Here is a 22,866-nt window from a genome sequence, read left to right on the forward strand (position 1 = left end):
GTTTTCATTTTACTAAGGAAATTAACACATATACAAACAAAAATTTAATTACAACATTTACAGACGATATGTACAAATAGACGCTTACGATACTAAACTATTACTAAAATGTGACCACCGGTAAGATATGATGGCATTTATATAATTTGACATTTAATATAAAAATAACCTCGGAAAGGCACCAATATTTAAAGCTGTAATGATTTATTCTAAAAAGTAATTAGTCGGCGGACATTTAAATAGTAAAAATATTTGTTAATTAAGAAACGTGTCCGGTGGTGACAATTGACTTGTGTTTATATTAACCGAGCCCCATTACAAACTTTGGTATCTGGTATGCCACTTGAGGTATCTGCATGAGCATCGACATTCTGGAAAAAAATAACGTAACAATAAAATACATATGGTGGTAAGGAATTTCGAGTAAGTAAGAAACATTTAAATTGTATTTATAATAAATAATTTGAAATTTATATAAAAGTAACTGAAATTGAAATTGCATAGCTTATATACAAATTAACAACTACTGTATAGGAGAGTACAAGCATTAACTTAATATTTCTACCTACCGCCACCTGTGCTGGAGTGCCACCGTCAACCATTTAGTTATGCAGTAAAATTAAATTTGTTTAACTTACTTAGATTTTTATTTATCATAAAATTCATCATTTTTGTAGAAAAACACTCCTGAGATTAAGGCTAAGGATTAAGCAATCAAACAAACCTCGTATATTGCATCTGAAAACCACCACCGCTAAACTTGCTCTACACTTGGTCTGTGAGATAGAAAAGTTTATTAGTAAATATAGTTTAATAACCACCCTCGTTTCCCGATTGTGTTGCACTTAGAAGATCCTAAGCATACACTTTTACTGTCTCAGTGTTTCCTTATTTATCACTATATGTATATTAAATATTTAAAGCACGGTGCAATTCAAATTTAAGGTAACATACGCCCACGATATGCCTCGTCGATTGCATTTATTTATGTTGAACTTTAAAATAGCTACTAAAAATAAACAATGTGATACCTAGGGTCAAAAATTCTTAAGCGATTGTTATTTAAAAAATAATTATAAAGTCTGCGCACAAAAGGCGTCGATTTTTCAGAGACATTATTAAGCACGGGCATCGTCTTTTGTCTTTGGAGCACTACAACCTTTTTAGGTCTGTGCCTCAGATTTCTGTATCTGTTTTATGATCATTTTTCAATATAATAGGTAAGTAGGCCTCCTGTGCCTGACACACACTGACGACTTTTTGGATCTAAGACAAGCCGGTTTCCTCACGATGTTTTTCTTCATCGTTCGACCATGATTCGCACGCAAAACCACTAGGCTAACATTGGGCGCAAACTAATAACTCTAAATTTTAAGTGTGTTACAGGCAAGCTGTAAGTCACATCTGGTTACCGGCTTTTGTTTTCAGCAATCTCTAAGAGAACCTAAAAATATGACTTAGTAGTATAAGACAGATAATTCTTAAATTGTTTATATAGTTTGTGCCTAAGATTTGTGCGTATTTACAAAAACTATTACTAGGTGCAGTAACGTCAAAAAGCGCTTATTTGGTCCACAGATGATTTGACGTAGTAGTCAATCAGAACGCTCATCTGTAATCCACAAAAAGTACCACCAGCAACTTATACTAAGTGCAAAATATGTACAGATCGATAAAGCAATACGATAAAAGCGAATGAGTCGAAGTGCATAACAACTCACGAGACGGACAGGCCATTGTAGAACCAGGCGCGCCATGTTTGGGGAGTCGGAGAGGCCCCATCTATTCTTGCTTCTATGTTAACGCATAACGCGCGCCTGTCGTGGGAACGGCCAGAGCGTGCGTCGCATATCAATCGCTTTCGACATTCCCCATCGCATATGCCACGACGCGGACTGTTTTTCCAATAATGCCTGGAATATATTGATATGTACTCTATGGAGCCAAGTCTCTTGAAATCATTAACTATAAATTATTTTTATTGTTCTATATAAAGAATATGGCAAACGAAGTTTTAATATTATTTATCTAAATAAGAGCTATTCTATAATAGTCTGTGTATTCAATAATTGTTACTCTGGGACCCATTAAAATTAAAAATAACCTGAAACCAGCTTAGAGTTTAGGCGCTTGTTTTCTTAACTTTAAATTATTCAGTTTTCAAGGGAACAAAATTTTTGTTATAGGTACTTTGGCGCGTTGGGGATAAATGATGAGTAAATTTGTACGATCCGCGCGCACATCGTCACAAAAAACCGACACTCTGGAGTTAGCTATAGGCAACATTTTAGTTTTTGAAGTGAAACTTCTTTATCGACGTTGAAAAAAAATTTACCGTCTCATTTTTCCGTTACGCGCCATCTTTTTCTTGTCCCTACCACTTGATTCGAAGAGATTCGAAGCCATTAATAACAATAATATATATTAACGATAACAATGATAGTAATAATTCTATTACAATTAATGAAATTCTGTAATAATCTTAGTAGTGATAAGGTAAAATGAAATAATTGTATTATTTGTATTCATACCTATGATAAGAAAAGCCTTTTGTTAAACTTTATCTAATTTTAACTTTATTTAACCAATTTCTGTAAAGTTGCATAATATATCAGATAATTTTTCGAAAAATAAAGTTATAAAGAAGTTTCACTTTTTACGTGTGTACACTAGTACACGCACACATTCTTTTCTATTGTTAGTGTCGTTTTTTCTACAAAAGAATAACATTTTTGAAAAGATTTTCATCTTTTTCGATTTTTAAATATATTTTTATTCAAAAGACTTGACTTGACTGACTCTAACACGTAAATCAAACCTAAGTTTGATTTTCAAAAGGTAATAATAAATAACAATAAAATTATTAACTATATTATATGGCAATACATTATCCAGTAATTGTAGATAATGTTTACTATATTGTCACTAGAGATACCTACATATTGCAATACGGGATAAACACAAAAAAAATCTCATTCTATCTGTTAGATTCGCTACTTACTTATGGTATAAATTAAATAAGTCTTCCTTCTCAGTCATATTGTCTATGAATCTGTCCCAGTCCTCGGGTCGTAACGCAGACATCATGTACGCCGACCGAGCCGAGTACAATTTATACCAAATGGGATATCCAAACAAATTTGCTTCTTTTAAATTCATAATCCATGTTTCATGGTCAACCACCAGCTAAAAAATAAATGAAAGTTGTGCGTGATTTACGTATTTTAATACAATTTCGTAACGGTATAAATGCATTATATTATTATTATAACTTGAAGTGCGTCAATGGACATTTCCTTTTTTGTATTCTTCTTTATTTTATTTTTCATATTATTTTAACCGTATTTAACACTCGCTTGTACGGTGGAGTAACAACTCGCGAGGTAACCGACTATTATCTAGTTAAGAAAAAAAGTGATCAAGAAACAAAAAAGAAAATCTCCAGTTGCCGCGCCACTCGTTTTATATACGTTAAAAAGTGTTTAAACGTAATTAACTACTACCTGAAGTACTAGCAGTAATTGCTACGAGTCGTTATTTTTTACTACAGCAAATTGTTTATAGATCTGTGTCTATTCCTGTTTCTATATTTAGTGTGTATTCTTTAATAGTACAGACAAATCTCGACGTGTTTAAGGACAAATTATATCCAAGGCTATTTTTTTTTATAAAATAAATTATAAATAGTAATAGGACTTAACTAAAGGGGTCTACACCCGGAGAAAAAAATTATCGATTTTAAAAGAAATTAAAAATTTGTTAAGAAAGAATCAGAGAGAATTCATAAAGTATGTCTTGAAATAAAATATTTTTATAAAATTTACCCTTGTTGTAGCGTCATGGTCCCCGTCAACATAGTATATTCGATATCCTAAGTTTAAATCATAATATGGCGAAACCGATGGACCGACGTATGCTACACTTGTGGCTCTGCCTGAAAGAAAATTTTTATTCGAAAAAACAAGTTTCTCAAAAGTTATTATTAAATATAATGTGAATGAGGTTTCGTTGATCACTAATACAACTACTAATAATACAAGTGGTATTATTAAATCTTGTTGAAAGCTACATTCTGTTTGAACTAATTTATATATTAAAATTTTCTGAATGAGTATTATTTAGGCAGCGTAGTTTTCTTCCTTTATTTTAAGAAAAGCCAACAAATTAGTTGAAGGTTTACTTAGTGCGAGCGTTAAAAACTTGGCTTTTGCCTTCCGTATGTCAAAAGCAACGTTTTTAACACGAATGAGTCGTGTGTCTTAACCTAAGAGATATCACTTATAAATAATAAAAGTTATACCTATTTATAATCTGCAAGACTTGATTTTTATTAAAATTAATTCAAATTTAGGTAAGATAAATCACGTTCTTCACTTACCCAAATCATTCGGATCGTAGAAAACCTCAAACTCGTCGAAATGAGTATGTCCAAAGAATTGTGCGGTTATCGTGGATTCGTATCTATTAATTATAGCGTAATAGTTCCGACTCCAAACTTTCAAGCAGTCCGAATGTCCCGGTGGAATGTGGCCAATTATGTGAACTTTTTCTCCACTGAATTCAGCTGACTGAAGTTCGTATATTAGCCATTGTAATTCTGTCGCAGGATCCGTACTATTTAATAGCAGCCACCTTAAATATCAAAATCGAAGATGCAAAATCTATAAGACTCGAATTTTCATCTCGGACTCTGAGCGAGCTTTATCTTGTAAATATTATACGAACCACAAAGCGATTATGGTGTACCAGGGCCTTTGATAATGGAGTGAAATCACACGTTACTTTTTTTTATAAATACGGGACAAACGGGCAAGAAGCTCATCTAATAGTAACTGATTCATTAACCTTACTAAATGCAACAATTATATTTTCAAAAGGTGTTACTACAATGAATTTCCATTTATAGGCAACAAAAACAGCTTCCGTTTACAAATACAAAGTGTAATATGGCTTAAGATGGTATTTTTACACGATTAGATATAATTTCGCACTTATTGTTACATGGTTCCCACGGAAATGGTAGTCTCTCCGTTACTTTAACTTTTACTTAACTTCTCTACAAATTTATTTCCTTATAATTAAAGAAAATACGCTTCTGGTATATTTTAACAGAACATAAAGAAGTAGTATGAAATATTCAATTTTTTAAATATTTTATACGACATCCGGGAATGGACCCAGAAAACTGGGCACTAACAAAGCCAAAAGCTCGATAGTATTTGTATAGTAATTATTTAGTGATTGATTTTGTGGCTTTGGTTTTGACTTTGTTTTAACTTTTTCTTTTTAATTTTTTCTTTTTAATCGGTTTATTTTTTTTATTTTTTATTGGTTTAAAATTTTATAAACTTAAGAAGAAGTTTTTTTACGTTTTCGGTAGCAAACTAATCTTTCGACTAAGCAGTAGCTCACTATTGAGAGACCATCATTCACATTGGGATCTAGAATCGTACTTACCAATTCTTATTATTACAATAATTCATATTGAGGGATATAATGCGGAATCCAGGTCTTACAAGGACCGAGTAAAAGGCACCACGTCTAACAGTGTGAGAGACTCCAGCGGGTAACCACCTTCGCCATTGCGCATCTAGCTCATTATATAACCAGCCTATGTTAGACTCCGGTGATGATATGTATGGTGGCGGAAAACTGGAAGAATTTAGCTTTTTAAATTACAATGATTTTTTCAACCAAGAGGTAGATGTATTTTATCTTTATGCTTTCAATACAAGGGTTGTATACCCTTTGATACCATTTGATAATTTTTTGTTTATTGATAGATTAGAGATCAGAGAAGAAAAAACAATCTTATTAAGTAAAAGTATGAACGAAGATGCAAAAAGGCAATAATACAAAAAATCACGTGAAAATTGAGTTGAAATAACAAAATATGAAAAAAATAAATAATTACCTGTTCACTGGTGATGATTCGTGATTACCAAGGGCGGGAAATATCGGTACACCAGGGAACATATCTGACATTTGGGCGACTGTTTCCTGAAGAACTTTAAGATTTTCTTCCTTCGTCTGATTCCAGACATCGTGCGGTGGCAGGTCCCCAGTCCATAAAATGTAATCAATGTCCTACAAGAAATATTAAGTGGCTAACTCAAACGTTATTACCAGTTCCCATATCGATTTTACGGACAATAGTCATTAAATACAAGTGAGTGAGTTTATGTTTTTATGCATGATTTGATGGGATTAATATATTGATGGTGACTATCCTTAAAATTAAAATTGGGGAACCGATGTGCTCAGTCCTACTAGCTGATACTATGATTGCCAGTGACATAAGTAAAAACGTACTTAAGTACTATAGAGTTTTATGTGAGAACTATATTGATGCTTATTATTTTATAGAGAAGTTTATATAAATATTTATTATAAAACATATTATCAACTTTAAAAAAAACACTTTTTGAACGGATTAAAGCTATGTATTATTATTAAAACTTAAAACCATTTACATAATTCAAAATTTTAAATTTTTTTTTCGACGTTTCGCGTGCTTTTCAGCGTGTGTGGTCACGGTGACCAATTTTAAGTTTTAATAATAATACGTAGCTTTAATCCGTTCAAAAAGTGTTTTTCTTAATGTGTAAAAGCTATTTTAACAAAAGACAATACTATATTCTCAACTGTTATATTACTGGAAACATAAAAAAGAATCGTATCAACCATTTTAACAACAATTAATAGATACTTTGACCTACGACGCCATTAATTAACTTAGCACATTCTACATGACGTACGGTATCATGTTAGACATACTTCATCGTAGGGTCAACTATTTAGAAATGAAAAGCAATCCCTTTTTCATCAATATACATCTTTTTATTTTACTGTAGTCGACTTGACTAGCTTAGCTTAGTGGTGTTTTTTTTTCGCGCACCACTTGGTATGTGGAACCAGCTGCCTATCAATGTATTTTGCGAACATTTACTACAAAGGCTTGGTTTTTTTTATGACAACCTGTGTCAAGGCGCTATATTATCAAGATTCTATAGAAACTTTTGTCCAAATGCCCCCAATTCTATAGAAAGAAGACGTACTTACTTACCGTTTTTGCTATTTGTTTGAATATATTGATTACATATAAAAAAATCAATGGTGCTACAACCTGTTTAGGTTTGGGCCTCAGATTTCTATATCTACTTCATGATCATTTGTAAATTGAATAGGCAAGTAGGTGATCAGCCTTCGGTGCCTGACACACGCCGTCGACCTTTTGTGTCTAAGGCAAGTCGGTTTCCTCTCGATGTTTTCCTTTACCGTTCAAGCTAATGTTAAATGCGCACTTAGTAAGAAAATCCATTGGTGCACAGCCGGGGATCGAACCTACGACCTCAGGGCTGAGCGTCGCACGCTGAAGTCACTAGGCCAACACGGCTCTGATGATTGATTAGATATACTTAAAAGAAATACTAGTATATTTTATATTACTATTTTTATACGAGCTTATATAGTCAAAGCAGACATGCTTCCGGTAAATCATGAGGCACAGAAGGTGATCGATCGATCGATCGACCGATCACCTACTTGCCTATTAGAAAAAACAAATTATCAAGGAAACAAATACATAAATTAATGTATTTGTTTCCACCTGCACACCTAAAAGGTTGCAGCGCCACTTGTTTCTTTTAGATTTCGTACGACAAACGATAAGTATTGCATTACATTGAATTAAGTTAAATGCCTTACGGTATGCGTATCAGCTATATGCTTCAACATATGGTCAATCGTGCGTTTCGGTGTATCGCATTTCCGGTAATCCCCCCAACGGCCAGCGCCCCCTCCAGGGGTCAAGGCTGGTCCATTTGATGCTCTACAACATAAGGGCTCGTTGCATTCTGCGTTAGATCCTGAACAAGAAAACACTAGTAAAATATTGGTGTTGATAGAGAAGACCCTTTTACATGTTAGCTTGTGTCGATACAAAATAGCTTGTTTGGGAATCGAACCCAGGACCTCCGATTACACGCATTGTGCGTTTCTAACAATGCAATCAAGGTCCGATGCACAACTCTCTAAAGTAGACGAACAAGTATACATTATTCAGTGGAATGCGTCCTTTTTTCGCTTTATATGTACTCGTTTAGCAACTGAATATCTAATAGACTTGTAATTTTTGGTTAATATAATTTATGGGTATATCAATAATTGTATAAGTGGTAAAATGATATATTGATAACGGACTGAAGTCGTGTGTTAAGTGATCAATACATTTTTCTGTCTAAATGTATGCAATAGAAAACACTTTTACACCAAAATATCGAACACATAGCACTGTACGCTAATACCTACTTGATAAATTATATAAAACAAATGCAGATCTTAAATTAAGATGCACAAAGGGTTACCTTCAGCATAGTACGGGTCGAAATGAGTGTCAGATATTTGCAGTACTTTAAACGACGGCGCTTTCTCGATCGGCGCTTCTAAATCATGTCTCGGCGGCTTTGGCACTGGCGGGAAAGCTACTTCCCATTCATGGTACGGGTTATAAACATCGCCACAAGCATCGCCAATCACGAAACTACATATTTCGTCTGGGCCATATGTCACTCGCTTTAGAACGTAGATTACTTCACTCTGAAATTTATTCTTGTTATTATAGAGTTAAAAAAAGCCTCATATTCACTAAGCAATTAATTCAAAGCAAAGCAATCTTATGAAAACCCTGTAACAAACAATTTAGTACTTTTTAAACAAACAGAAAAATATAAGCGAGTAGAGTACTAAAAAAATGTGTGCGTGTACTAGTGTACACACGTAAGAAGTGAAACGTCTTCATGACTTTATTTTTCGAAAATTGATTCGAATTTTTCGAAATTGGTTAAATAAAGTTAAAATTAGATAAAGTTTATCAAAAGGATTTTCTTATCATAGGTATGAATACAAATAATACAATTATTTCATTTTACCTGTTTACTACTAAGATTATTACAGAATTTCATTAATTGTAATAGAATTATTACTATCATTGTTATCGTTAATATATATTATTGTTATTATTGGCTTCGAATCTCTTCAAATCAACCGTGGCAGGGACAAGAAAAAGATGGCGCGTAACGCGTAACCAAAAAATGTTACGGTAAATTTTTTTTCGATGCCGATCAAGAAGTTTCACTTTTCAAAAAAGAATCAATATTTTATGCTGTACAATTAATGCGATTAAATATCAGATTATATGTATACCCCAAATAGCCGCGTAATTCCATCGCAGACTCTGGCTGATTGTATATTCAGCGAGACGCAAAATTTATAAATCATCTTATTTATCTCCTCTTTACTTTTACCCAGCCGCATATAATGTTGTAACAAGCCTGCCCCCGCCTTACACGCTGTGCATGAAACCTTTGACATAACAGAATGTTCCACTTCGTAATAAACTTGTTTTAGGTTCAGCAGCTTGAGCGCTTTATCGACGAAAAGCGGCAGATTACTGCTCTTATCACTATCCCAAAGAAGTCGAGAATAATTTCGCTTTAAGGCGGCCATGTGTGCTATGAGTTCCGTTTCATTGGCTGTAGGAGGTAGTTTGTGGGTAAAGTTAGATGGCGAAAATAAAGCTTCGTCATTGCGAGGCTCTTCTGTCCAATTCCAGGTGTCCATCGGTTGACTCCATTTGATAACCGGTTTTATATTTCTGCCTGTTTGTAAAAATAATGGATTACCTGTGAGGGGAAAAATCATAAATGTAATAAAGTTGATATGGAATCCCACAGAAATTGGTTATGCAATGGAAATCCTAAGAAACTGCTTCAAAAATAAATTAATGAAATAGTGAAAGAAATTAGTACCTAATAAGTGAAAATAAAAATTAACATCATATACCTTATTAGGTTATTTAATCAAATTAAGAATGTTGTAAATCATATTGGAAGTATATAAGGCTATTCGATTGTTTTTTTATGTAATAAATATAGGAAGCATTATATATATTAACATACCTGATGCTAAGGTTATTGTGAGGCCGAGAGTTACTGCTTGAAGAAGCCATGGTAATCTAATAACCATGACTAGGGGCGTAGAGGAAATCTGTAAATGAATTGTAATTTGTTTTATGAGCATATGTGTCCAAAAGGAAAAAAACTTACTTTAAATTCGTTATTAAATAAAGATTCCTCGATGGGAATTTAGTGAAGAAGTATTAGCTAATTTGACATTTGACACTTCTTTAATCATCGAGGTCGTCCGATGTACGAAATAGCACTATGTGGACGTACTCAAATATTGTGGAATAATTAACCTTCCTCTTGGGGATTTCTAAAGAAATAATTTATATCGCCAATAGTGCATCGGTAAATGTGTTTTTTAATATATTTAATTTAGTATATGGTTGTAAATAAACGTTTCAAATTAACTTATAGTTTATTGTAATCGCCAAACGCAATAAAATGTCTCGTAAAAATCCTTTTCCCACTATAATCTAAGAGAAAGTAGGCCAACGGATTATGTCATAAAATATAATAACTGATAGATTTTTATGGCGTCAAAATCATGAATATTTCTTATAAGGATAAGGACTATAAAATTACTGGTTCAATGACCTTGCCGATATCTCATCGACATGTTATTATTTAAATTATGGAAAATATATATAAAGTTGTATTACCGCATTGAATACGCAACGTGCCTCTAGACTGGCATATGTACCTACTGGTTATGAAAAGTGTTAAAGATTGGTACAATTAATAAAAAAAGAATCTAAATTGACTTGAGCCTACATTTAATTAACAAATCACTTATTTGCCATATTAATTAATACAAATATATTCGTTGAAAGATTTACATTCTGAAATTATATTGGAGAAATAGCTTAATACTTTTGGCGGGACAGAAACTTCGCATACAAATATGAGTGTATAGAGCATATCAGTAAGATAAATTAGTTTATCCTATTGCAGAATTTTTCTAAACCATTAGCCAATTATTTCATAAACACAATGTAACCCGCACTAACGCAATCGTGTCATGGGTACATGTTCATAATTTAGACCGTATGTTTTGAATATAATAAGGTAAAAAATGATGTGGGATGGTAATTACCCATTTACTGCATTTAAAATGAAATCTCTCTCTACGCATAATGAAGACAAAGTAGCCGAGTACATTTGTAAAAATTGGTTGTAAAAACATAAGAAACAATAATATAACGTTTTGTTATTAAAAACTACTTCCGATTTTAATTTGTTCTACAAATCGGAATCTTGCCGTTATACAAAGAACATGTCTACACTAAATATTAAATGTAGTTGGGGTAACTAATCGTTATTACATATGTATTTGCATTAAATTTTACATGTTGATCATATACTTCTCTGTTTTGCAACAACGATCGTGAAATAAATCCTATTTCCAAGTGGAATTTTCCATAGTATTCGAACCGTGCGTTAAAGGAAAGTGTATAGCAAGATGTAACCAGATGAGGCATCATGCAACAGTTGGCGATTTTCGTAAGTCGGTGAGTCAGCATTTTATAATACGGACGTGGAGGTCGCCACTTTCTCCTTGCTTCATTGACTTTGCTGGAAAGAAAGTGACGCCGGTATCGCACGTTTTGCACTGAAGCGCACACAATAACTTATTTGCAAATTGATATTGCGACGTGACGTTCACTGTTAGATCTCTTTCCTTTAATTAATTTAACACAAGCTGATTTGAGACTCGATTCTTGTCGTATATACGGCGAAATCTTAATAAGTCAACTAAAGTAATATTTGCAATGAATTTTATGTACATACTTTTTCTTTTCTAATTGTGTGCACCTTACTTACACGTTAATATTTAAGTTATTGTGGCAACTTTGTTAATATGTTTACTTACGTATGGGCCAAATATTAATCAAATAAAACCTACGTTGCTCACTTTGCTTTCCTTGTAAGATTTGAATAGCTCTAATATTTACATAAACAAAGTCGATATTTCTGTATTAGGTTAGGTTTTCTTTCGTTATAAGTATTCTTATAGTATCTAGAAGTTGCCGGGATTAATTTTATAACATCGGTGGGTTAATCTGCGATGTATAAGCCAAACTTCCGCAAATCATATTTATATGAATATAGTTAATTTTTTCTTAATACAAAAGCAGCTATTCGATATATACAATTTTTTCCTGTTTTTTTTTAATACGAGAGGCGTCCAATAAATAGTGATAATGCGGATCATTCTTCTTGGAAGTAAAAAATAAACACTGGCACTCATAACCCAGTCATTAGATATAGTAATAATAATAAAGCAATAAATTGTCTTCTGTTTTTCGAAACAAAAGTCACAAGTGAATTCAAGACTTTAGAATAATATTAGGAGTTCATGCTCCTTATCATTCCACACGCTTTTGGTGTTCTGAGTAAAAGCGAGGAAGAAACCTACATCAGTAGTAACTGAACAAACGATGAGTTACAGCACAATGTTTCAACTGTAGGCAGAAGATATAAAGATTTTGATAAGAAGTGTATTATACACAACCATTTGGGTATGAAAAAAGTAACATAGTGCTCAGAATTCTTTCCGACGCGCAGAAACAAACAAGAATGATTTCACAATGCTCTGTTTGGGTTTGATACAAGATCTTGTCTGATTTTCGACTTTGAAACATTGCTTCACCATTTTGACCCGTAAACAAAAACAGTCGTACAGGGTAGAAGGTAGAAAAGATCGAATACCTTAATCATAGAGCCTATAACGGGGACTTTTTTCATAGGCAGAAAAAAACAATTTTTCCACATGAAATACGCAAAACACTACTCGATAAAGTTTTGATTCACCAAGATAACGTCCCCGCGAACAAATCCAGAGTTGCTATGGCTGCTATTCAAGAAGCTGGCTTTGAATTCTTGGACCATCGTCTATATTCACCGGTGATTGATTTTTACATATTTCCGCGGCCTAAGGAACATCTCAAGGGCCATAAATTTCAAGACGACGCAACAGCGCTATAGCTTTAGAAAATAAACATAGCATCCAATATAAGGCAATTGCGTCATACTCAGTTTCTCTTTTTATTCAGCACCCCTAGTATTTTTTGTTATTGTTATGTGAAATCTCTGAATATTTTAGTTAAAAGGAAAATTCCTGTTATATGTGTAAATGGATTGTGTAGGTATAGTTAGGTAAATTGTTTAACTAAGAAAAAAAGATACAGCGTATATTAAGAGGCATTTCCGCATTAATAACGTGTCAATTTAATGCGGATCTGTCAATAAAGCCAACATATATATTACTTTAATTGTATGTAACACAGTGGCTGTATACTTGTTGTAATTCCATACCCAGCAATACTTAGCTAATATCTAGGTCGTATTAAATTATTTACATAATTAAAGATTAATTTGATATGTGATATTTTATCGAACCCTTCCTTTAAAAAAATGTAGATCAATAATATTTTCATTTATTCACACAGACCAAAATCATTAGCTGGTTTAGATGCAAAAATTAATTTTATTGTGGTTGCAACTGATATATATGTCTCCTATACATTTTCGAAATTTCGTAGGATGGATTATGGTTATTTGGATGGCTCTGATTATATTTACCTGCCTTACTCTGGTCGGTAATTGATGTATGTTTTAGTTATCTATGATACCAGTTTATAGATCTACGTATTTTGTTCGTTAATCAAGACTGATTCTAATGTATGATTCGTAGCTGTATGTGTATACTTTTCTTTTTAATTCAGTGTTTTAAACCTTTATAGGCTAAAGATTCCTTTTACAGCATCCTGTTTTATTTGCTAAAATCAAAATTTGTACCAGTATAAAGTTAATTTACAGCTTTTAACAAACCGAATCAATTTTAGATCTCGAAAAATCCATTCTAGTACCGCGCTTTGCCTCGACTACTTTCATTCACTCTCCAAACTTGGCTACTTGTTTAAGTTCACCAAATCTAAATTCTATGGTTATATAATACTGGTGTATATTTTAATGAGATATCGCATAGATTGTGGCGCTGTAAACAGTTACAATGCATGTAGCGGTACATAACTCTTTATTGTTTTTTCTAATCATACCGTTTCTTATCGGTCAGTTAAATACGAATATAATTATTAAAATATATAATATCTTCTCCTGTTTTCATACACGTGGAGCCTAAAGCTTAGCTTTAGCTTTAGAAACTATATCATTTAAAAATATAATATAAATATTTCAATCAACAAGAGAAGAACGAGAGCGAGAGAAAGAATAAGAACACAAAGTACCAACGTAGTTTGTGTGGAAACCCGCCACTTTTAACTCAACATAAAAGAACTTCTCAATTTATGGCGGACACGTTAAGGAAAAGGATACGCGAAGAACATAAGTTTGGTTCTAATTTCGGACGGGACTATTATGAAAAATGATAACTTTATCTTACATTGATATAGTGATTTTCCTAATGCATGTCTAATCTATGCATTACTTCTAGGTAAAATATTTGTTTTCGGGAGCACGCAGCCTAAATGACCGGAGATTTTACAAGCTTACGAAAAATAATAGAGAAAACTGTCATTTAAATAGAAAGAAGAAAAAATAAAATTATTTATTTATACATACATGTAATTCTGTATACTGGTATTACAAGAGAAAATACATGATAGTTTTTACTTTAGCCCACATCTAGCACTGGTTTAGTTTTCTACTATCCAATACATAATCCCATTTATCGTTGTTGTTTTCTAGTCATTGTACTTTTAAGTGTGTGATAATAAACTTAATATATTGATAATAGTGTTATAAAAATTGATAAACTTCTTAACGTTACTCGTAATGACCATCCCTTGATATTAAACAATATATATAAAATATTTGACGAAGTATTACGAAGGCGAAGTAAAAAAAATATATTACTTAAATAGGAACACGAGATGTTGAAGATAGAAGCAAATTACAAATTGCAGACTAGACATTTTGAATTACCCATTGCGGTCACGAAATTTGTACTCCGTGGTTGCAAAGTGATTCATATTAGCTTGTAGAGAAAGCTCTGAATAAACAAGTGTAAAATATACCTGTGTTATAATTAATTGTCAGAACTTATTGTTAAATAGGTAACTATAACTAAATCGGTTTAATTAGGACTGATGTCACTATATCTATCGCAGCACTGATTTACAGAAATTAAGAAGAGAGAGAGCATAGTAGTACTTAGTAGAGGTAAGTAACTTAAAAAATAAACTTAAATAAAAAGTAGTTAGATTGATTGTAATTAAGTTGGGAATGTTAATTGAGTATTTTTTCTACGTAATTAAGTTGTGTCAATTCAATTTTTTACTTGTCTTAAGGTTGTTAATAAAATTACTAACATCGGCATAATGTAGATGGTTTTGTTATATACCAATAGATACTTTTTCTATTTAGTACTATAATATTTTATAAAACGATGAATGTGTTTGAAATATTCACGGCCGTATGAATTAGATATTTACTGCTCATTATATTGTCGAGGAAGTACGCTATATTAGTAACTAAATAAAAAATCGATATTAAAAATAATGTTGAATGATCTGTTTTAAATATGTGTCTATCTGTTTTAATCCTAAAGTAAGTAAAAATCATGATGCAAAAAGCATATTTTAAACGCAATCCAGACTCCCTTTTGTTCCAGCAGATACATACTTTCGTTTAGTTCATCGAACTCACTTTCTCCATACAGATTTCCTATTGTACAGCATTACATTCTCAAAGGAATGCACTTCTATTATATTCGTTAGCAGCTTCCACATAACATATTTTGAACACTGACCACGTCTCTTATTAGTTTTTACTTTTCTCATGTCTCACTTTTAAGCAGAAAACACGTTATTTGTGATATATTCACACTTATAGACGCGAAAGTTTTTCACAGTCGACACATAGTTTATCAACCCTAACATAAGAAACTCTTTATTAACTTCAGAATAAATCTGATTCTCGTTAAGATTTCTCATATTTTTAAAAAGAAATATTACGTCATCGATTTTAGATACCTAATTTGATTTATTATAACATCAACTGACTAATTTTTTTAAATTACTATAGACACACAGATAACAAATTACGTTAAGATTTGTATATGTAATAAGTAAAATTTTCACGCGAACGATACATAAAAAATTATACCAAATTTAGTTATTTAATGTTCTTACATAAATAACTGTTACGGTAATTTTTGGTAAGAACTTGTTATTATTTTCTTTTCAGATCAAATACTATTTTCAAATAGATCATAAATAACGGTGAAATAAAAATCAAGCTAATTTCATACACCAAAGTAACATTTAATTGTCACCTACATATCACAATGTGATCACTGATCTTATTAAGGAACGTTATTGGACAGTGAACGTGCGAAGTTTTTCTCATTTGCTATTCAATGTTCGAGGCACCTATTGCTTATACTGTTTGAGTGTCATAAACAAATACGTATAAGTGAACCATTAAGAATAAAAGGACCATCCTCACATAAAATAAAAATTCACAATCTGTGCTTAGCTGTTCAAAAATAAATATTGGATTGGACATTTATAGAAGGTAAGTTGTTTCAATTCTTAAATAAACGTAATTGTCACTCACCTATTTCGTAACAAAAAACACCAAACTAATATTTAGACGTCATATAAATTGTAAAATAATAAACTTCTTATACGCTGACACGATAAGTAATATCGGCAGTTGGTAGTAGACTTAATATTATTGCAACCATCCCCAGTTAAAATATAGTAAAAATCAATGCTGACCTCCGTTTCTACAAAGATAATAACTGTAACCTAAATCATGACATATTGACAAAGAAAATTGTTTTAATAATCTTTATCTAAGACGTCATTAGATCGCGTGATGTACTTGACTTTGTTTCTTGACAAATACCTAATTAGAATTATTATTAGATCAATAATTAGTTAAAAAGAATTGGATAACCTAGTTACCGATACAAAGAATACAGCCTAATTACATCGGTAAATTTAATAGAACATCAATCAAAAGTATAACATTAAATATTTAATCAAAATATGCCTCATATAATGAACAGTAATTAAGAAAACTTAACTCAATTAATTAATTGGATTAATATTTTTTTATTACAAAATTCCCTTATACTAATAAATAATAATATTCTTAATTTATTTTTCTCACAAAAACTTCGTACTAACTTACAGTTATTTATTATTATAAATGAATAGTTGTCTTTCTTTTATTGAGGGGAATGCTTGTTTGTGTGAGACTGATGCCTACTAAAGGTAAGAGTACCTATGTTACTATAACTAATTTGTTAGTATAACAAAAGTGTAATACATTTTGTTATATAAAAATGTACCAATAAATTAGGTTTTGGATATTTAGTAAATATTCAATATACAAATCTTAAGATAGAAAGAGATTTAATCGGAAATTACAATACTGTAATGTAAATAAAGGACTACTGCTGACATTGAACTAGTTCGAGATGCTTGCATGTTTGAGCAATTATTAATTTAATTGATTCCTCATGCGTGTGCATTTTTAATCCCTTTGCCGTGTTTTCGCGTGAATCACGTGTTTGTTCGGCTATTTCAGCTATTTCTAAAAACGTATTGAAAACAAAAGTACCTTTTTCCATTACTTTCAATCAGATATAACATCCAACAAAGAATAATTACAATACCAAGGGCAAGTGATCTTTTCTGAAGTAAAGACTAATTTTTTGAGGAATAAGGATAGATAAGGAATAATCTACATATTTCAAGAAACGGGATCAAACCTATAAATATATATTTAAAAATTGAAAATTCTTCTAAGCTATGGTCTATTAATCAGCACTTATCTATTTCATCAGGCTAGTGCCATTGTACGGTTCTCACAAGTGTCACTTGACCTCCGCCATACTTTCGCCATTCATCGTGACATAATAAAGACGCTTATTAAAGACACATTTATATGGGCCACTGTTCGTTATTGCGTTTGCATAAACGTGTTTTGGATTGCACTATAATATGAGGGGATATAACAATAAAAAAAAGTCTTATAGCATTTATAATGTTGTTTAGAACTCCGACTAGAATATTTTTTTGGTTAAGTTGTAAAAGGATATTCCATGTTTTCCTTATTTACAAGTATTGTTAGGTCTCATGTAGAATGTTATGCAGAGCACATTTAGTATTGATTTCAATACATATTAAAAACAATGTCCACTTGTGATTCTATTGTCATCCAATTTTACCGTTAACCTCCTTTAGATAGCTAAAGAAAGTAGGTAGGTATGACTGTTAAAGGATGACATAGTTTTTAGAATTTTCTACTTTAAACATTGGTTAAGGATATGCTGGTTTTTGTTCCAGAAGGACTATTCTTTACTGCATGAACAACTTGTCAATATTTAAATAAAAATAGGTTTGGTTATTATTAAAAATTACGACTAAAGTCAAAGTAATTCTGCCTATAAATACAATGCAGACTACACCTTATTAATGTACGAACAATTAAAAGAGGAAAATGGACCAAGACACATCTATTTTGGCAGTAAATTTTATAAGAAAAGTCAAAATTAGTAATAAAAATTGAACAAAGCCGTTTTCAAGAGGATACAAACAATTTGATCGCTGCTCAGGAAATGACGTTCCCTAGATATTTTAAGATTTCTAATAAAACTTTGTATTTAAGTAAAGGAATTTATCTTATGTGACTTATACGATATTTATGATATAAAGTGAGTCATAAAAAAGAATAGTGCTATGAAATAACTTAATTAACGCATATTTACTATAGTATCAAAAGCTGGTCTAACTTCAGTAACGTATCTAAACAATAATTTAGTGTTTAAACAAAAAGACCTTTATATTGTGGTGAGAAAAAAATGTATAATAGGAAAAAATTGTTTAAGTAACCGCCAAATTATAATTTCGTTACGTGTAGAGCGATGCGATGACATCGAGACAAAAATACAGCGTGTGAAATTGATCACGCAACATTTACTTTTCAGGAAAAGTTGTTTCTCCTCAGTCAATTATTTTATTTGTTGTGTACTTGAGTCTTTATTTTTTACTTATACGCGTCAGCGGAATGTCGAGCAATGAAACGTTAGGTATGCCTAATAGCTTACATTGAATGTCGCGTAAACCAGAAGTGGGCCATCACGGTTTTGTTGACCCACTGCTTAGAACTTCAATCTCCAACAGTAAAATCCATTAAGAATCGGTTCTAATACTGTCTATGTTTCGTGTCTAACGCGTATTATTAAATCTCAACTTACCTTAAGTTATAAAAAATAATCGGATCTCATCAAGAATTTATTCGCGACACTTTCACACACTTCACCAAATTTCGAAGTTCGTCGCATTCACATACTATTTTCGAGAGAAACTACACTGATTGAAACGCGCATGTGGATTGCTCTGTGGCAGAATACTGAATTATTGAAGTCGCGTGTATAATAGCGAGCTACAACCGTTCTCGGCGCGCGCAGTGAGAGTTGTGGCTTCTGTGGACCGAAGCCCGCAGCGAGGCTATAGCCACTAGATACCAGTCGCACCGCTGCTGTGACGGACTCCGCTGCAACCGCGATGCTGCGTATTGCACTTGCACTTGTATTGCAGTCGCGATACGCAACCCCGCAGTCTCCAATGCCCGTAAAACGCGCATTAACAATATGTTCCACGGAATTGTGATAGGAAATGTGATTATAAAATATATTGTCATGATCTATGCAGGATCTAATTACATGATTGCAACTGAGGCGCTTATACGTAATTGGAACTCAAGGTTATTAAAACAATCATTATAAATTAGTTGAATTGACTGAGTATAAACAATAGGTAGGATCAGTTATAAATATGCCTTCGCTGGTTTTTGATGAAAAGTTAACGTGATGATAAAATTTCTGACCAAAAAGACATTTCAAATACTAAGTCTTGTAAAAAAGATACGTTAGAGACCCGGTCTAATATGTTTTTAATGTAATTTAAGCCAAAGCCTATGAATTTAAAAGATCGTATTATGTTTCGATAATTAATGATCGTAATTGACACTGCCCTTGGTGCGATCAAGTTAAGCCCTTACCCCAAATAGCTTGTCGTTATAGCGTTCTTATTATAAGTGCAATTGAGGGTGGCAATGAGGACAGATGGTCATTCAGTTGCATACGTAAAAACATAACGATAATACTCTTCAGTGAACACCTGTGTACCACACACTGCCAACCCCTTGTTACGTCTCTTTTTAACATGGCTTATGACACAATATTTGTCTCTTTTCAAACTTGTATTACGGTACATGCTCACTAGTCAGGGTGCTGGAGGCAAAGTTGTTTAGACGTTGTCACAGGCAACGGTAGTCCGATACATGGCAGTCCAGCTATACAATTATAGTGCCTCAGTACTTACATGCGTAAAGTCGTACTCTGAATGCTATAAGTACATTGAATAACATGTGAGTATTATATTAAATATATTCTCGTTAACAATATTGCTGAATGTAATCAGTGTTTATATTTATTTGGGTAATATTTTTTAAACTCTTAATATACAGTCAAGTAATGACCTAGAATTGTACTTGGAAGTGTTCTGATTACTTGGTATCTACTTGACGCATTATTGTTTATCTTATTAAAATATAATTAAATTACTATTTATTAATAACATACTTTACAGATATTTAATTGATTTTATTTAATATCATGATATGTATTTTGCAGATAATGTTACGGAGATGACATCTATTAATATATGATCATAAGTAATAATATGACATTATCAAATAGTAATTCAAACCAAAACACAGTACAAACTGATCGTGGAACAGATGATTATTCTACAGATTGGAAAACTCTCTACAATTCACAACTTTGGACCAATAGTGAATTGAGAAGGCAGATAATAAAAACACCGTTTATTGAAAACAGGGCAATATCCAATTGTTACACTTGTACAGGAAAAATAAGAAATTACGAAATAACATCACCGTGCGTTGATCCAAATTTTTTGCCTCGAAACCATTCAACTCCGAAATGCAATCAAAATGTTATTAAAAATATTGAACTTAGTTTACACGAACATTTTGCTATAATTGAAGAAGAACACGATGATGCTCGGAACATTCCTTCGATTTCAAGACAGGTCGATAGCAGCTTCCGCCAAAAATATACTTGTTCCACATACAATTCTGCGAATAGTAATTTAGATAGGCGTAGGCTAAGAAAAAGCCTCAAAGGTCTCAGGTCTATCCTTAATTTTGCGTCAACTGAAAGTCTGACAGAGAAGAGGACTCAACTTAAAGCTTGCTCAATAAGTGTAATGATTGTGGCTGTAGTCGTGATATGTTTGGTTTTAGTTAATTTTTCTACTCCTAGTTTCATACGTGCACAGAATAAAACTAGCATAACCGTAGTGCCAAGTGTAAATGTGGATGTGAATGAAACGTCCTCATCTATTATTGATATTCACTCAAACTCGACGACCTACATTGATGTCATAGAATCAACTACGGATAAATTACTATCAACTACAGAATTAATTGTAAACGAAGCTATAGTAAAAATTCGTAAAAATATAAAAACCTATCCGAAAATAAAACCGATAAGGGAATTGCCAAAAGAAATAATTAATAGGGATTTGTCGCAGAAGTTTTGTGGGTGCCAAAGTAATGAAGTGTGTATGTTAGAGGAAGAAAGTGGGACATCAATATGCAAAATAGCGACTGACATTCAAGACCCTACAGGTAATTTAACAAACTTAATTTTAACAGCATACTTCACTTTAATCAGTTAAATCGGTTTAGTTATATTTTTACTGGTAGTTGTAGTTCTGTAATTAGTTCTACAGGAAGATATTTGGATTATAATTGATAAAGAGGTTTATTTTTTATTAGGTTGCGGTGGTCTCTGCGCTCTAGAAACTGAGGCATGTCAACTAGTGGATAAGAAACGCGGAATACGAGTTTGTCGTCTTTTAACATTGGAAACCTGCTCACCTCAAGATTGGCGTTGCCGCAACGGATTGTGCGTGTCAGCTGGGGCTCGTTGTGACGGCACCATACAATGCTATGATCGATCTGATGAAAAACAATGCGGTAATAAATTTTTTTATTTGTAAACATTGCCATAGGTGTTACTTGTATTTATATTTTTTGTCCTAAGTGTAGTTTCTAACAAAGTTAAATTTCATCTAATCTGTAATATTAATATTTTTTAATACTATAATGTTACCGTATGGTGAATCAAATTAAAGACAAATTAAAAAGCATGCTGCAGTAGTTGCATAAGTGTTAAGCTTTATTTAAAAGTGTTTAAGAAATAAATATATATTTTTATCCCCAGAATGTGATTTAACGAAACAGTTTCGCTGTGGACATTCTTTATCTTGTTTTCCAAATAAAAAACTTTGTGATGGTGTCATTGACTGTTGGGACGGTCTTGATGAAGTCAACTGTACTATGGGTATGTAATTCGTATAAATGCTTTTGCTTGTGACTTTTCACGCATGCATTCTAAAAATATATATGATTACAGAATGTTCTGATGATCAATTTCCATGCAACAATGGCCAGTGCATTGTATCATCGCGATTTTGTGATGGTTTCGCCGATTGTGCCGATGGAAGTGACGAGCCCCATGGTTGTGACGCGGCTTGTGGTGCTCATGAATTGAAATGCGTTAATCAACGCTGTGTCTCATTGGAGTTACGATGTAATAATCGTGACGATTGTGGCGATAATACGGACGAAATACAGTGCTCTTAAAGTAATATTAACTATGAACTGCCTAAATTGTTTGACAAATTTCTAGTTATGCACTTATTGATTCTACAACCCCACCTAGTGTATTATAAGAATATGAATTGCAGTTTAAGGATTTATTTTTACACATCACATAATATAAATTTTAAATAAATTCACATATTTCTTACATTATGAACTTTTAATGTTT

At 32.4% G+C, this 22,866-nt stretch overlaps 2 protein-coding genes across 8 annotated transcripts; one reads left to right on the forward strand and one right to left on the reverse strand.

The window, feature by feature from the left end:
- Positions 1-31: 31 nt before the first annotated feature.
- Positions 32-19,572, reverse strand: LOC123716713 (sphingomyelin phosphodiesterase). Of its 5 annotated transcripts, none has more exons than XM_045672577.1 (13): positions 15,633-15,858; positions 9,960-10,047; positions 9,205-9,683; positions 8,367-8,598; positions 7,708-7,868; positions 5,915-6,087; positions 5,458-5,652; positions 4,379-4,632; positions 3,825-3,934; positions 3,002-3,186; positions 1,731-1,913; positions 725-776; positions 32-371 (listed from the first exon to the last, which is right to left on the reverse strand). In XM_045672577.1, the coding sequence occupies exons 1-12, from the start codon at positions 15,639-15,641 to the stop codon at positions 755-757; spliced, it is 2,091 nt and encodes a 696-aa protein (XP_045528533.1). In that variant the 5' UTR covers positions 15,642-15,858; the 3' UTR covers positions 32-371; positions 725-754. The 5 variants fall into 5 exon arrangements, with proteins under 5 accessions (XP_045528533.1, XP_045528531.1, XP_045528529.1 ...); XM_045672575.1 differs by having other exon boundaries at positions 1,722-1,913; positions 15,633-15,857; XM_045672573.1 differs by lacking the exons at positions 725-776; positions 15,633-15,858 and adding an exon at positions 19,198-19,572 and having other exon boundaries at positions 1,722-1,913.
- LOC123716714 lies at positions 16,311-22,825 on the forward strand. Of its 3 annotated transcripts, XM_045672580.1 has the most exons (6): positions 16,311-16,502; positions 20,228-20,372; positions 20,638-21,659; positions 21,810-22,010; positions 22,258-22,377; positions 22,450-22,825. In XM_045672580.1, the coding sequence occupies exons 3-6, from the start codon at positions 20,669-20,671 to the stop codon at positions 22,677-22,679; spliced, it is 1,542 nt and encodes a 513-aa protein (XP_045528536.1). In that variant the 5' UTR covers positions 16,311-16,502; positions 20,228-20,372; positions 20,638-20,668; the 3' UTR covers positions 22,680-22,825. The 3 variants fall into 3 exon arrangements, with proteins under 3 accessions (XP_045528536.1, XP_045528535.1, XP_045528534.1); XM_045672579.1 differs by lacking the exon at positions 20,228-20,372; XM_045672578.1 differs by lacking the exon at positions 16,311-16,502 and having other exon boundaries at positions 19,717-20,372.
- The last annotated feature ends 41 nt before the right edge of the window (positions 22,826-22,866 follow it).

This window comes from Pieris brassicae, chromosome 11 (genome assembly GCF_905147105.1).
Source record: "Pieris brassicae chromosome 11, ilPieBrab1.1, whole genome shotgun sequence".
Taxonomy (NCBI): domain Eukaryota; kingdom Metazoa; phylum Arthropoda; class Insecta; order Lepidoptera; family Pieridae; genus Pieris; species Pieris brassicae.

Excerpts from the sequence above, each read along its gene's own strand:
- LOC123716713 (XM_045672572.1), bottom strand. Across the intron at positions 9,684-9,959 it reads CACAATAACCTTAGCATCAG|GTAATCCATTATTTTTACAA; the intron begins GTATGTTAATAT and ends TTCCCCTCACAG. Across the intron at positions 8,599-9,204 it reads GAATTACGCGGCTATTTGGG|AGTGAAGTAATCTACGTTCT; the intron begins GTATACATATAA and ends AATAAATTTCAG.
- LOC123716714 (XM_045672580.1), top strand. The coding sequence starts at position 20,669 with ATGATCATAAGTAATAATATGACATTATCAAATAGTAATTCAAACCAA. Across the intron at positions 22,011-22,257 it reads ATCTGATGAAAAACAATGCG|AATGTGATTTAACGAAACAG; the intron begins GTAATAAATTTT and ends TTTTATCCCCAG. Across the intron at positions 22,378-22,449 it reads TGAAGTCAACTGTACTATGG|AATGTTCTGATGATCAATTT; the intron begins GTATGTAATTCG and ends ATATGATTACAG.